This window comes from Hakea prostrata, chromosome 9 (genome assembly GCF_041222555.1).
Source record: "Hakea prostrata isolate BN-2017 chromosome 9, UWA_Hpros_2, whole genome shotgun sequence".
In the NCBI taxonomy this organism is placed as follows: Eukaryota; Viridiplantae; Streptophyta; class Magnoliopsida; order Proteales; family Proteaceae; genus Hakea; species Hakea prostrata.
This window is the reverse complement of record NC_142608.1, coordinates 16,497,087-16,512,169: the sequence shown is the minus strand read 5'-3', so window position 1 is coordinate 16,512,169 and position 15,083 is coordinate 16,497,087. Positions and strand designations below refer to the sequence as shown.

Genomic DNA, 15,083 nt, shown 5'->3' with positions numbered 1-15,083 from the left:
ACGATATGCTGCTCCATTAACCTCATGCCCATCTCTATATTTTGCTTAAAAAAGAGAAGAACCTTCCCCAGTATCCATGGCGGCTTATGGAAATGCCACCAATTAAACATGGTAGGCCAATGCAGCCAATGGATTCAAAATCAGGGTGTCAGCTCTCGGATGGTGTCACTGAAACCGAATCGGAATTAATTTCGGGTTGATTTGGTCCAACTCATTAGTGATTCATTAACTCAAATCGGAAGACAGAGCCGATGAAAAATACAACCCTTTATAACCCGATCTAAAAGGGTTAAATATGTTGGTTTATCTAAGCCTTAAGCAGCCTAAAAGACAAGATCTAAAGCTCAAATTTAACTTCTAATTTGAAACGAATATGATTTAATGATAGATTGCATGGTAATGGATTCCGGATCTTCTACCCCGACGTGTAGAAGGTTATATATGTTCCCATCATAGATTTTAACCACATATTTAGGAGATGACCCACCTCTCAACATCTATGATTAAAATGTGTGGTAAAGAAGAGTACAATCTCAACTTATACGAGTAGAGAATCCCAACTCTTGGTAATGATCTCAAAATTGATCCAACTTGAACCCAAATCGTTTGTTTAATAGAACAAACCTGAAACTAAATCGAAACCATAATTTTGTTAATAGTCTTTGTTTGGGTTTGGCATTTTCAACTTAAAATTGAAAAATCCAAAACAAAGCCAACCTAGACCGAACTGTAGACAACCCTTGTTCAAAACCATTCAAAACTTGTAATTAGATAACCTTTTTTCTGATTAGGTTGGGGACAAGATCTAGATCCTCTCCACTTAAATTGCCAGTCACATCATTTCCCAAAACTCACATAAGACCTAATACAAGACCTACCGGTGCATGCATGAGTGTAAAGAAATCGATAAAAGGACAGACAATTTGGGTGGAAAGAATCTCCACCCATTGGAGACATGAGTAGAACTCAGTCTCTAGATATAAACCCTAAACATATTTTACCTTCATGAGAGGGAAACAGATTAGGGTTTGATGTTGCAAAAGATTCAATGGAGAATAAAGTTTGGAAATAGCTTTATGAGGTGGATATTCATTCATTATTTGATGAAAATTAATCTTTTTCTATAACAAAGGATTGAGCCCAAAAAATGAAAATGAAATTGAAAAAAAATAAAAGAAAAGAAGAAAGAAAGAAAGAAAGAAAGTCAGTCAACATGAGGAGGGTTTCCCTTGCCTTTCAGTCTAAAGGTATCGAATCCAAAGTCACTCTGATTTGAAAGGAATAAAGAAGCAAAGTGATAGAAAAGGCACAATATCTCTACGAAATCATTAAGACTATTGCATGCAGAAGTGACAAATGAGAAACGTAGATATGAAGAAATTCCCAAGTTTTTTCATGGCTTCTTCACTCACAGGCCGGGATGAGTCAAACAGCACTTAGGCCAAGAGGTGAAATTAAAATAAATAAATAAAAAAGTATTCCTTCCAACTGAAAAGGAAAGAAAGAACTCTGTTGGCATTGAAATTAGTGCCAAAATTTGAAGTTGATGGAACCCATCCTATGTGCTATTAAAGCTATTTTGGTTTTTTGAGACTAAACCAATACCAGAAATTATAAAGTAAGCTTAAATATGGGGTCGACATGAAGGGGGCTTCATGGACAAAACCCACCAGCAGCAGATGGAGACATACAGAATTGATAAAGTAGGTAAAAGCAAGTACCATAAATTAAGATTGAGAATCTCAGATTTGTTGGCAATTTGTTAAGGCTTGCGTTTGCTGTTGCTTGCAAGAGTTTTTTCTTACCTTCTTCATTTAAGAGATTATTGACTTCAAAAGAAGAACCCTTGCAAAACCCAATGCTTCTCAATAACGCCAGAGATTAATTTTGACTTGAAATTCTTTCACTGTTTTCCATGAAGGGAGTTAGGGAGATTTGGGTTTTGGGTTTTATTTTTTTTTTTTATTTTTTTTTTATTTTTTGATGGTTTGACTAATGGGTCAACGCAGAGGGAAAGAAATAGGAAATAACCATAGTGATTGAACATTCGGAATGAAACCTAGAGACACTAGTTATAAATAGCACAAAGCAAGCAATAAAAATGTCTAAGAGACTGAGGTGTGAACTAGCAGCCTTCTTTCATCGAAGATGGTTTACATATTCCAAGGAAGTTAGATATGATATATAGGGGTTTCATATGAATTAGTTGGATATCAGTTTAGGAGCTATGCATCTTTTATCTGGTAGTAGAGGAGTTTGATCTGTTCATATCTTTTCATCGTGTATTTAGAAGGGAGGTCCACTTCTAAGCATCAATAAAATGGATCAGATGTAAAACATTTCTTAATTAGATATGTGGTGAAGTTAGAGGGTCCCAATAACTCTTGGTTTACCTTGATAGCATATTCTTGTCCTGAATAGTTTTGATTGAGCTCAAAGATGGTCTAGGCATAAAATTCTTATTCTAAAAACAAGTCAAGATTTGGAATAATCTAGCTTTACGTAAGGTCAAGATCAAGTGTTTCGCTTGGTCATGTAATGCCAGAGCCGATCAGGGTCAATGTCAAGTTAGCGTATTAAGGATTAGGGTTTAAAAAACACGACTCTATTGCCACTCTATTTATGCCTTTGAGGACATCGATAAATAAGAAATTCTAACAATTATATCACATATTTCTAACGTGCATTTCTCTCATATCGATTAGAGACTGATATCGATATAAAACATGCAACTGGTACTATTAATTTATGTCAATAATTAAAATAATCATCACCAATCAGTATAAGTGTTCATTCATGATATAATTGGTGACCTTTTGTTAGCTAACCAGTCCCAAAGTGGTAATGGTAGGTTTGGTTTTAGGTAGAGGGGAAAGTGAAAGAACATGCCATTAGGATAAAGGGAATTCCAAGTTTCTTAGGTTGCAATATGATATGAACTTGGGGGGGTTTTTCAAATTGGTATATATAGGTGTTTCTAATATTGTTCATTGTAATCATTTTTCCTATTGGTACAAATTCCTCATCATGTATGTAACCACCTTGTCAAACTATAACATATTTGTGTAATAGTTGTATGATTGTTAGTACATCACCTATATGTTTTCATTTCAACAAATTCTTACCCAAGAAACAACGGTGGTAGAAGGTTTTTCTCCACAATAGAGCTACAAAACCCAAAGAGGAAGATGGTCGCTCTTTCCTATGTGGGTGATTACGAAAACAAGAAAAAAGTTGGATCTAACCTTGACCTTAGCTATATCTAATCTAAACGAATTATGATCCGACCCTTCAAGTTAGAGTTTTAAACCTAAACCTTGTTTAGGCTTGGTGGGGTCATGACTCGTTTGACCATTAGGTCAAAATAACATCTAACATCAATGTTAATAATCATTGGATTGAATTTTTGAATATATGGAACTATCTAAATTACAAAGATGTCAAGATGTAGAGGATCAAAATCCAAAAATGGGTTTTAATTTTTTCATCTATATATTATTAAAAAATTAAATTTATAATTAATATAAAAAAATGGAAAAACCTAAATAGCAATTCAAGACTCTCCAAGTTCCAAACATTGCAATAGAAGGGTGATGGAAGATTTGGACCAAACCCACTTGGTATTAGGTAAATTATTATTTCATCAGTAGTCATGAATTGAAAGAGTCACCGGTTGTAACCAAATCCAACATAACATTGGAAGCACTCCACAAAGGAATTAGCCTGGGAGTGGAAGTTGTGGTGTGGGAGGAGCAGTTGCCTTCCAGCAAGAAATCAAGAACATCACCCCTTGTTGTTCTTGATCTTCTTCTTCTTCTCTCTCTCTTCCGTTACGTGGGGCACGTGCCAGCCTCTTCTCTTTTGACGCAGTCATGCTTTAACCCACCCTCTCCCCTCTTGGGACCTTGACACTTCTCATGGCGCATGCTTCCACTCACTCCATTCATTCATTCATTCATTCATTCCCTCCATCTTACTGCAACAAAAAATAATTCCTTTTCCTTTAATTTCCATTGAGAGAAGAGAGAGATAGAGAGAGAAGTCCATTGAAATAGAATAGAATAGACACCTCTTCCCCCCTCTCTCTCTCTCTCAATCTCCCATTGACGAATCGATGGAATGAGTGAACAGTCAAGAAGGTATATAATATATTTATAAATTATGTGTCAGAGAAAGCAATAGAAAACGAAAAAGAATAGAAGACTCATCAGACCAAGCCGATGATAATAGAGAATAGAGAATAGAGAATAGAGAATAGAGAAAAGAGAAAGGAGAGAGAGAGAGAGAGAGAGAGAGAGAGAGAGAACAGATTGCAGCAACAGCAGCGATGAACAAGAATCGGTGTAGTAGGGACTAGAGGGTTCTGAGGTGGTAGGTTAGGTTGAGTTGTGGATTGTGGAAACGAAACAAACGGAAGAAGATTAAGAAGAATTTTGGGTTTGCTGATTCTGACATAATCACCCATCACTCGACAATCCCACAATCAATCGATAATCGAAAAACGCCAGAGCTCCCACTCTCGCTCGCTGGTCACGCCGCCTCCTCCGCCGCCGCTGCCGCCGTAGCAGAAGCTCATCTTCATTCATTCATCCAGCCATCCATCCATCCTTGCTTCCCCTGTAGCTGATACTGTTACCACCGAAGGGCTAGAACCCAGAACCCAGAACCCAGAAGGAGATTCTTTTGAGTTGTTTGTTTTCTTCTCCACTGTCTTTGTCCTGTATATCGATCCATTTGATTTCTTGCATGAGTTAGGTTGGGTTGGGTTTTTTTGATCTATGGGATGAACTGTGATCTCCTTTTCCTTTTCCTTGTGCGTGATTACGATTACTCAATACTCAATCTCGAAGGAACCCAGATTGAAGCAGAAGCAGTTCCTCCCTCTTGTACTGTACTGTACTTGTACTGAACTCGTTTATTGTAATCTCTCACTCACGGATTTGGACGTTTCCCTTCTACCAGTTACGGCCAAGCCCAGTCTCTCTTATCTCTTCCTCTGTCTTCTTACAGTGATCGTACTTACTCTCCTCAGTGTTGCAGAACCAGTAATATATTCCATTTCGGTGCTTCTCTCTCTGGCTGCTATTATTATGTGAGAAGAGAAGAGATCTTCATCTTTCGCCGAGAGAGAAAGATCCTTAAAGATTTTCTTGGATGGTATAGATATCTTGCATCTTTATTACTTGGCCCCCCCTCCCCTCAGTTTACTCGTGGGTGGGAAGTGAACGATAAGGATCAATGGGGTGAGGGAAGTTGTGAAGGCATCTGCTCTCAGGTAACGCTAACGATCGCCGTTGTTTTCTTATTTGCATATAGATTCTTAGACTAGAGAGTAGAAGCTAGACACGTTGGGTATAGTGGTTCACTCAGTTTCTCTTTCTCTCTCTCTCGAAGTCTGAAACCGCAAGGGAACTTCCCCAGAAATCCCGTGTTGTCAAAACCAAAACCTGCATGCAGCACACCACACCGCCTCTGATATATTGATAGATAGAGGAGAAGAAATCAAGGAATACATAAAGAGGGAGAGAGAGATGGAGCAGGTGGGTGGAGGAGGAAGAGGTAGAGTTGAGCAAATGGGTAGTGTGCAACAACAGCAAGATCGAAGGGTGAAGCCATCAGCTGGTGAAAATCAACAACAGCCACCGCAGCAACCTCAGAAATGTCCTAGATGTGAATCTTTGAATACAAAGTTCTGCTACTACAATAACTATAGTCTCTCTCAGCCTCGTTATTTCTGCAAGACTTGCAGAAGATACTGGACTCAAGGGGGAACTCTCAGAAATGTTCCTGTTGGTGGTGGATGTCGAAAGGGAAAACGATCCAAGAGACCCTCTTCGGCTGATCAAAATCCATCCATACGGTCATCAACAGCAATTTCAGCCTCAGCTACAGCTTCCATTAATACTGCTGTAATATCAACTACTACAGGAGAAACGGATTTGATCATGGCTGCTGCTGCTTCTTCTAATCCAATCCCTTCCATGGTATCGGCACCATCTTCTTCTGTTTATTATGGCGGTGGGGGGTTCTTGTCATCCTTGGCAACACTTCAATCTTTCAATCCGTCCATGAACGTTGGTGGAGATTTTGGGGGTTCTAATTTGGCTCTGCTACAGGGATTTGGTCTCCCGTCTTTCAACCCACAACAACAGCAACAGGTTCAGCAATCACAAGTATTCCATATGGGTAATAGAGAGACAAAGCCCTTACAAGTTTTTGCTCCAGAGGAAAACGTAATTCAAGGAAGCAGCAACACTAGGCCTTCTACTTCTCATCAGAACTGGCCTCAAAGCTTTATTGAAGCTTCCAACTCCAAATCTGAATCAACTTATTGGACGAGCAGTGCCAACAACAACAACAACAACACCACCACCACCACCACCACCAACAACAACAACAACACTGCTAGTGGGTCTCCTTTGTGGTTGTCTGATCTACCAGGTTATGGGCATTCTTCACAACCCTTCTTATAGTTCAAATCTCTTCAAAGCTTAATGATCTGACTATGAATTCGGGGGAATTCTTTTTTCTTTCTGTCTTTCTATAGAAACCATTGAATCCTCTTTCTCTTTTTCTTTTTCTTTTTCACTGTTGTTCTTTTCTTTTTTAATGGGTATAATCAGTTCCATCATGTTAATGATGAGGGGTTGGATCTGTTATCTTGATGTGGGTATTTATGATATGGTTCTTCATGTAGAGAGTAGGGAACCTATATTTCTTCTTTATGCGACTTTTCAGGTTTCCATTTTTGGTGGTTTTCTTCTGATCAGAAAGTGGTGATTTTCTTTAAACTGTTACATCGTAGTGAGCTCTGATATGTAGTTGGAGCTTCAGAGAGGCATTAATGGTGTAGTTAGGTAATGGTTCTGAGTGGACAAGAATGGCTCGTTTTTGTGCATGTGCATTAGAATCAAGGCGATTATGTGCTTTTTTTATGTATGAAAATTTCCAGCATCGCTGATAGTGATCTGTGGTGGCACTGCAATTTCTGGGTCATGGCCGAGTTGATCCTTTCATCGCCTTGACTCTCTCACCCACCCACCCACCCAAGTACATCTTTGGGAAGAGCACACAGAGACGATAGAGCCAGAGAGGGTCATAATAACTGCATGCATTTGCATGCATGCAACTCCATGCTTTTACTTCTCGATCTGGTGTTACCTTAAAAGAAAAGGCACGTCTATTGTCTAATGCTTGCTTGTAAACGGCTATAGAGGCGTGCATGCTTAGTTCTGCAACTTCTATTCTGGATTGTTGTTATTAAAGTTGTCTGCCTGAAGAAGAGACGGTGGTGGAAAGAAAGAGTGATGGAATGGCATTCCTAAATCCTAGTAGACTAGGTAGTTTCTTTACTTCACTTCTGGACAGATCTGGGTCATACAGAGAAAATCCATTAATTTAATAGCTTGGATTAGTTTAACACGAATCGAGGACAGAAAAATTAAGAAAGATGGAGGTGGAGAAGGGAATGTGGGGAGGCCGAGAAGGATATGTGGGTTGTCCGGGTGGAGGAGCACTGGGGTAGGCAATGCTGTTTCCAAAACGAAGCATATCTTTTGTCTGCAAAGCAAGATCTATTGCCCAGAGAATAAATGCTTCAGGTCCTCTTCTGCATCAGAGAGAGAACGAGAGAGAGAGATTATAGTATTCCACCATTGCTTTTCATCTTTGCCGTACAGAGAGAGAGAGAGAGAGAGAGAGATTAGTTGCTGTGAAGCTTCTTTCTTGATTCAATAAAGAAAAGAAAAAAAAAAAATGCTTGTTTCTCATCTCAGGATTCAGATCGAAGGTGTTGTGGAGTGGTTACTTGAGAGGTCGCGGCGATGGCTTCGCATGCAGTGGGTATTGGGGATTGGGGATTGACCCGTCAAAAATGTTTGGTTGTATGGCCCACTGAAGTTTGACTGGCAATTGATGAATGTTGGTTGTTGTTATATATCATAATGATAGTCTATAGTTCATACCATTACTATCTGGTAGATTTTCCTTTTTTTTTTTTTTTTTTGTTTTTGGTAAACTATCTGGTGGAACTACCAACGTAGGAAAAATCAATTCACAGATATTTATTTTTTTATGATGGACTGAAAAACTGTGGATGTGTTTTTGAAAGGGTGATGCTAGGTGTTCATAGACGCTTGTTTAAGGAGGTGTTGAGTTCAAAGCTTGCGCTATTTTTTCGAATTTTTGTCTTTACACATTTTTTTTCCACAAACAGATATGAAAAATGTCGAATTGAGAGATCCTTCTCAAAAAATAAGAAATAAAAAAAAAAAATTCAGTGATAGGGCTTTTTAATCTTCATTTCCACTTCTCAAAAGTTTACCAAAGAATTTAGTTCAAAAGGCTTTCACTTTAGCAAGAAAGATTGGGTGGCTAATTTTTACTATGGGCTTCCATCCTAGTGAAGGCCCATTCTTGTCTTGCTGTTTGGAATGAAATTTTCTTTTACCAAAAAAAAAAAAATTTACTAAAGAAACTCTGCCACCTGAAATTTATTTTTGTGTGTTAACCTTTAATTGCCTCACAAGATTTTTTTTTTTTTTTTTTTTTTTTTTTTTTTTTTTAAGGTGCTTTGAATTAGAAACTGAAAAGAAACCTTCAATAACATTTCCCACGAGTGTCCTCTAAAACTAGTTCAGACAAGCCACACGGAAGGTTACAGGGGTCCAAGACGGTTTCCGAAGAAACCATAGCAAAGCTAACAAGAAAATCATCACACATGTTAGATTCACGAACACAAGGGAGGAACAAAACCCTGTGAAATCTCTATTTGATCTCCTGAATATCATCAAAAATATCCTGCACCGCCCAAGGAGTGCTTAGCTATTCCGTAACGATTTGAATGGCTATTTGGGAGTTAGATCGAATTTGCAACTTCGACACACCATGACGATCGGCTTGAGTAAGGCCATAAAGATTTGCTTTTAATTCCATCTTTAGAACATTAGCTTCAGCTGACCCGCTTGCAACAGCAAATATTACTTGGCCAGTTGAGCTTCTTCCAATTGCTCCATACCCACCTCGATTACCCCTTACAAAGTCGTCATAATTTACTGCCATCCAGTCATCAGGAGGTTTTACCCAATGATATAGAGTGCTTTGTTTGTGTTTCATCTTCACTCTAATTCCCCATTTTTCAAAGAAACTCCGGTTACTACAGTTGTCTTCGATAAATTCTTGGGAGTTAGTGAATCGTTGACGAGTGTCGATGACGATGTGTGTAAGAACAACCACTGCCGTAGAGTTATCTCCCTTGTGGATACAATTGTTTCTAGCAAACCAAATGCGATAAATAGTTGTTGTGCATGCAAAGCATTTCACCTTGCTTTTGAGATTGGCTCTTGGCCAATGAAATGAGATCAAATTTAATTCATCAATCCATGTGTTCAATGGAGAATGATGGTATCCACAGAGTGCTAGCACCTCTTGCCAAATAAACTTGGTAAAGGAACAATTGAAGTACAAGTGGTCCATGGATTCAATTGCTTGATGACAGAAAACACATGTTGGAACAACTTGGATTCCCCATGACAACATGATGTCTTTAGTGGTCAGGCGTTTATGGCATGCAAGCCAAGAGATGAAGGCATAACGGGGGTGAGTACCATGATTCCAAACTAGCTTTGACCATGAGACTTCGTCGTTGCAACAACGAACGGTATTCCAAGCGGACTTAATAGTAAATCCCCCATTTGCCACAAGGGTCCAGATGACCTTATCTACTACAAGACAGGGATGAAACCAAATAGATGAGATTTGGTTCCAATAATTAAAAATAGCAATGTTGGTGATGTTTTCTCTCCAAATCTCAGGGCTTGAACATAATGATGCCACCTTGTCAATAGGATTTCGACTGAGGGCTTCTTCGATGAGCATGTCATTCCGGCGAATAGGGTTGTCCTGTATCCAAGGATCATCCTACAAAAATGTGGAGGTCCCATCGTTCAACAAAATTTTAGAGTTGGGTAATATCTCTTTTCGAGCTTTAAATGCATCGCAAAGTGTATGAGCATTGATTTGGTTGTTGTAGACCCCAAATCAATTGATTTGCCAACCATCTATGATGAATATAAGAGGTCCAACATTGGGTACGGTTAGTTGCTAAACTCCAAAAATACTTCATGAGAAACAAATGGTTCCATTCACACAAATTTTTAAGACCAAGGCCTCCCCCCCCCCCCCCTCTCCTTTTTTGGTTTACACACCATCTCCCAAGCAACTTTATAGCTACCAGATTCAGAGGCACCTTTCCACAAAAATTTAGCTAGGATGTTGTCCAGTTTATGGATTATGCTAATTGGAATGAAAAGCATTAGCCTAGAAAGAAAATACCCCCATTAAGACAGACCATATCAGCGCCAATCTGCCTGCATAGGATAGTGCACGATTTCTCCAAGAATTGATGCGATTGTTCACCTTTTGAATGAGCATATCATAATTCATATTGTTGGGCTTTGTTGCTATAATTGTCACTCCTAGATACTTGAACAAGAAGGTGCTAGTTGGAATATGCAAGGTGTTTTCAAAGGTCTCCATAGTGGTGAGATAGCAATTTCCATAGATAATAGATGATTTTTCATGGTTAATGTAGAGACCAATCTGAAGAGCAAGACCTTGGAGGGCATTACGGAGGCAATCTACATTTTTGCAAGTGGCAGCACCTATTACAAAAAGATCATCCGCAAAAGCTACTGTAGTGATTTGAGGGGCCTTGCAATGATGGTGATAATCAAAGTTACCCATGGTAGCAACATAAGTGATATCACCAGTGAACACCTGAAGGATTATATTGAAAAGTAGTGGTGACATGGGACACCCTTGGCAAAGACCTCTATTTGCTGTGAATTTTGGCGAATAGGCACCATTTACAAAGGCCACATACCCTGGGTTAATGGTGCATTGATATACCCAATTTATAAAAAGAGGTGGGAAGTTAAGCTTACCAAGCAACTTGAAGAGGAAATCCCAGACCGAATCATAAGCCTTTTTGATATCGAATTAATTTGGCCATGAATCTGGGTGTACCCATATTATTCTGATATCCATAGAGAAGTTCTTGAACTAGAAGAATATTATCAAAGATCTGTCTTCCTTATGCGTTTTGACTAACGTCCACAAGTTTAGTGACTATCTTCTTGAGTCTGTTGACTATGATTTTTGCAATAAACTGGTAGAGAAGAGGGGAGACTACAATAAGTCTATATTCTTCAAATGAGTTCTGTATGCTACCCTTGGGAGCTAGAGTGAGGTGAGAGAGCTTTAGAGATATTTATAGTTATCATTACAAAAAAAAAAAAAAAAAAGATATTTATAGTTCTCATATTACGATGTGGTTTTTGAGAGATTATAATGATTATTTCCACGAGGGTGAAAGAGATTATAGTTATTGAATTTATTTTTTTTTTTTTTTTTTTTTTGACAAATAAGAATTTATATTAAACTCTCTAGGCTATGTGAGAAGAAAGAAAATTAATGTTTACAAGACAAGCTAGTGGGCATTGTCACCAAACACAAGTAAGCTGAAATTTCTTTGAGCTGCAGATTAAGAAATCAACAAGAGAATTACAAAATCGTGAATAAAACAAAAAACTACATAAACCTTAGAATTTTTGGACTAAGACATGACTTAGCCACTGTAGATCCTAATGTTATTGAATCTAGAAACTGCTAAATATCGTGATTTTTTATCATTGGAAATACTTACGTGGCAATAAACAAAAATTTCATGACTTTGTTAGCTTGTGTCCATTACCTGAATGATGGTAGAGGTACAACCGTACAACTAGGAAAGAGAGATTAGGCTGAAGCACGGAGGGCATTTTGAAACATGGTGGGGTCCAACTTCTTCAGTTTCAACGTCGATTAATAAATCAAGTCTTTTTCCGCCATATTTTGCACTTGTTAGAGCAATCTATTTACCTTGGCCTTTTTGTACATTTTTTTTAAAAATTAAAATCTGCATATGCACCATTGAAGCATTGCTCAATTGATAATTATCGATACTTTCCAGTGAAAAAGTCACAAGTTTGACACCCCCATGGTATATTAGTAGTCCTCACCTTCGAACATAAAACTACCGATTCCTCCCCCCACTCAAAAAATAAACAAAAAAAAAAAAATTCAGATATATAATAATAAAGAATTTTTTTGATAAATCACAATTAATTGTAAGAATATTTATATCAAAGATCGCATAGATCAACTAAAAATACCTTAGTATAATAATGGCACAAGATGACAATGAACATACCTTCTTTAGGACTCATTGAAGACGAAGCACAGTGGAATATCTTCTTTTGTCTCCCACTAAAAACGAAATTGCGGTCTCCCACTAAGAACGAAATTGTGGTGGAAGTTGATTCTATGATCAACTTGATGTTAAATCTTTTCCTCTAGATTCCTCCTTATTCACTGGCTTGATGGTATAACATCTCTGAACTAATGCAGAGAATAATATGATAATGTTTAGGGTTTAGAGGAGGGACCTAGCATCCTTTATATTGGCAAATCCGTTAGATTGTCCATCAAGATCTAAGAATCCCTATTAACTTACACTAGCCAGTCCATATAAGAATTTTAGTAACCATATATTACCCATATCATACCAATAAAGAAACCAAATCAAAGTGTAACATAATCAATGAAGCCCATCTTATGTGAAATATTTAATTAATATTCTAACACTAATGCCCAATATGATTCCTCAAGAAAATCCCCTCATCATTTCTAAGATAGGCACTCAAGTGTTTTCATAAAAATCTCTATTACTTCTAGGAGTAATTATGTCACGGAGATCAGGAAAAAACAAACAAATCGAACCATATTGACAATAACGGCTAAAACAAAACAATCTTTTCACTTTTGGGCAAACATGTTAGGAAGCAAACAAATAGAAATTCTTCTAGGTAAGTTATCGAACACAAAGTGGACAATATCTTTTTCTCACAATTTAGCTACAAATTACATCACAAATACATCTACAAATTCATACGCACATAATACAAAACAATTTTTAATGTGAAAACCTCTTCAATGTGAAAAAGAAATGATTTTTTTCTTGATAAAATTACTATAAATATCAATGATCATCATAAATAATAATTCTTGGCATACACCATAAAATCTATAAATTTCAAAATGAATAAATTAAGAAAAAAAAATCAAATAGATCTCACTAAAACAGATGCACAAATGACATATAAATTGCGTTAACTTTAAGAGTTCAAAAGCACGATCTGATCATTGGATTTGAAGAACAAGAAGTCGTCAACCTACTGTCCAAAAGTTGGATCAATCGAAACTAAATAACTGCCCGATGAAAGATTTGATCGAAACTAGACAAAACACTCTTCCTTCTTTATTTTGAAAGTCTTTTTTTTTTTTTTTATTTTTTTTAAAAATCTTTATCTTCAAAATCATGTAAGCAAATAAATTCTTTTTGAAAGTCAAAGGAAAAAAGAAAAGAAGATTAAATTACCCTTCCGTTAACTATATGAGCCTACTTTAAATAATGAGCCATTGTCCAAATGGTGGAAACCTAAACCTAACATAGATAACCTATCTACAATTTTCTGGGTGTCTTTAAACCAGTTGCGAAATTTTGCTGGTTCGTTACCTGGCAAACCAGGCGAATCAGAGAAATTTTGCTTTGGTTTCAGCAGATTTCGACCCCCCATTTAGGGGAAGGTATTTTAGATCATTTTGGGCATAAATTTGGTGTTTATCCTAATTTGATGGCAATATTTGGTAAATTTAAATTATTTTCTATAAATTCTTCTATGTAAATATTTTTTCCTAGTTACATTTAACATGTTTCTTTATGGGGCTTAAATCATTCGGATATAATTGAAAAAATGACCCTTTGACCTAAGGGCCTGTTTGGTTACATGAGTCTGGAGATTTCAAATATCTAGAGATTTCAAATCTATAGACTTCAAATCTATGGAGTTATAATTTATAAAATTAAGTGTTTGGTTGTGGAATGAAATCGGAATTCACATAAAAATTTATTTGATCGACAGATTTTTGTGAATGTACAATTGTATGCTTTTGAAATCTCGGATTTCACCCCTACCCATGATCAAAGATCCCTTTCCAACGTGCGGTTTCTGAATCTGGTTTTACACCACGGGTATTCGTTCGTCCGTGAATTGTTCTGCCCGCCTAAGATTCCATTACAAAATCTCTTTATAATTTAAATTGTTTTCATAAATTCTTTCATGTGTATACTCTTCCCTAACCACATTTGACACGTTGTCTCTTTTGAGGTTTAAATCACGAGGATATAATTGATAAGATTGTTCATTAATCTTGAAGATTTGGCTAGAAAATGTCTTTATAATTTGAATTATTTTTAGAAGTTATTCTATTTAGATTCTCCTCCCTAATCACATTTGGCACATTGCCTTTTGAGTCTTCGATTATTAGGAATAAAATTGGTAAGATTGTTCATTGATCCTGAAGATTTCACTATAAAATCGGAAAAAAAAAATCCTCTGCTGTGCAAATCTCCCTGCTCTGCACAGCAATGCAACACCACAAATTGACATGTGGCATATTCTTAATAAACGGCTCAGATTAAAATATTAGGTTTTAAGTGAAAGTGACCCATCTTATAACCCATTTTAACGGAAAAAAAAAAACCCATTTTTTGGATCCGAATTTAAATATGGTTGCAGAGCATTTTTCTCCCATCGTGTTACTCTCAATCACTTCGTCTCTCTTACTCCATCTCCCTTTTTTGAATCAAGAAAGGCTATCAAGAGCAATTGCAGGTAGACCATGAGGCTTAGTGGAGAAGAGGAGATGTGCACAGTGGATTTTTTTTTCCCCATGTTCATCCACAGTCAAAATCTACCAGAAATTTTAATTTTTTTTTCTTTTCGTCGAGTACCTTAAAGCATTGAAAGAAAGAAAGAAGAAGAATGGTGGATATCGGTCTATTGATTGTGGAAGACTGCAGAGTAGAATAACCAGAAGCATTAAAAAAGAATGTGGGATTGGGAAGAAGCAAGATGAAGATCTCAATTTCTTCTCCTCTTCTTTCTCATTGGAGTCTAAGTGAGTCCTCTTAGATCAAGGTA

General features: G+C 37.1%; 2 protein-coding genes across 2 annotated transcripts; one reads left to right on the top strand and one right to left on the bottom strand.

Moving 5' to 3' along the window:
- The first annotated feature begins 4,112 nt into the window (after positions 1 to 4,112).
- Positions 4,113 to 6,982, top strand: LOC149004851 (uncharacterized). Its single transcript, XM_089135554.1, has 2 exons — positions 4,113 to 5,275; positions 5,395 to 6,982. The coding sequence occupies exon 2, from the start codon at positions 5,532 to 5,534 to the stop codon at positions 6,471 to 6,473; it is 942 nt and encodes a 313-aa protein (XP_088991680.1). The 5' UTR covers positions 4,113 to 5,275; positions 5,395 to 5,531; the 3' UTR covers positions 6,474 to 6,982.
- A 1,841-nt stretch (positions 6,983 to 8,823) lies between these two features.
- LOC149004850 (uncharacterized) lies at positions 8,824 to 10,809 on the bottom strand. Its single transcript, XM_089135732.1, has 2 exons — positions 10,333 to 10,809; positions 8,824 to 9,918 (listed from the first exon to the last, which is right to left on the bottom strand). The coding sequence occupies exons 1-2, from the start codon at positions 10,807 to 10,809 to the stop codon at positions 8,824 to 8,826; spliced, it is 1,572 nt and encodes a 523-aa protein (XP_088991858.1).
- Between the last annotated feature and the right edge of the window lie 4,274 nt (positions 10,810 to 15,083).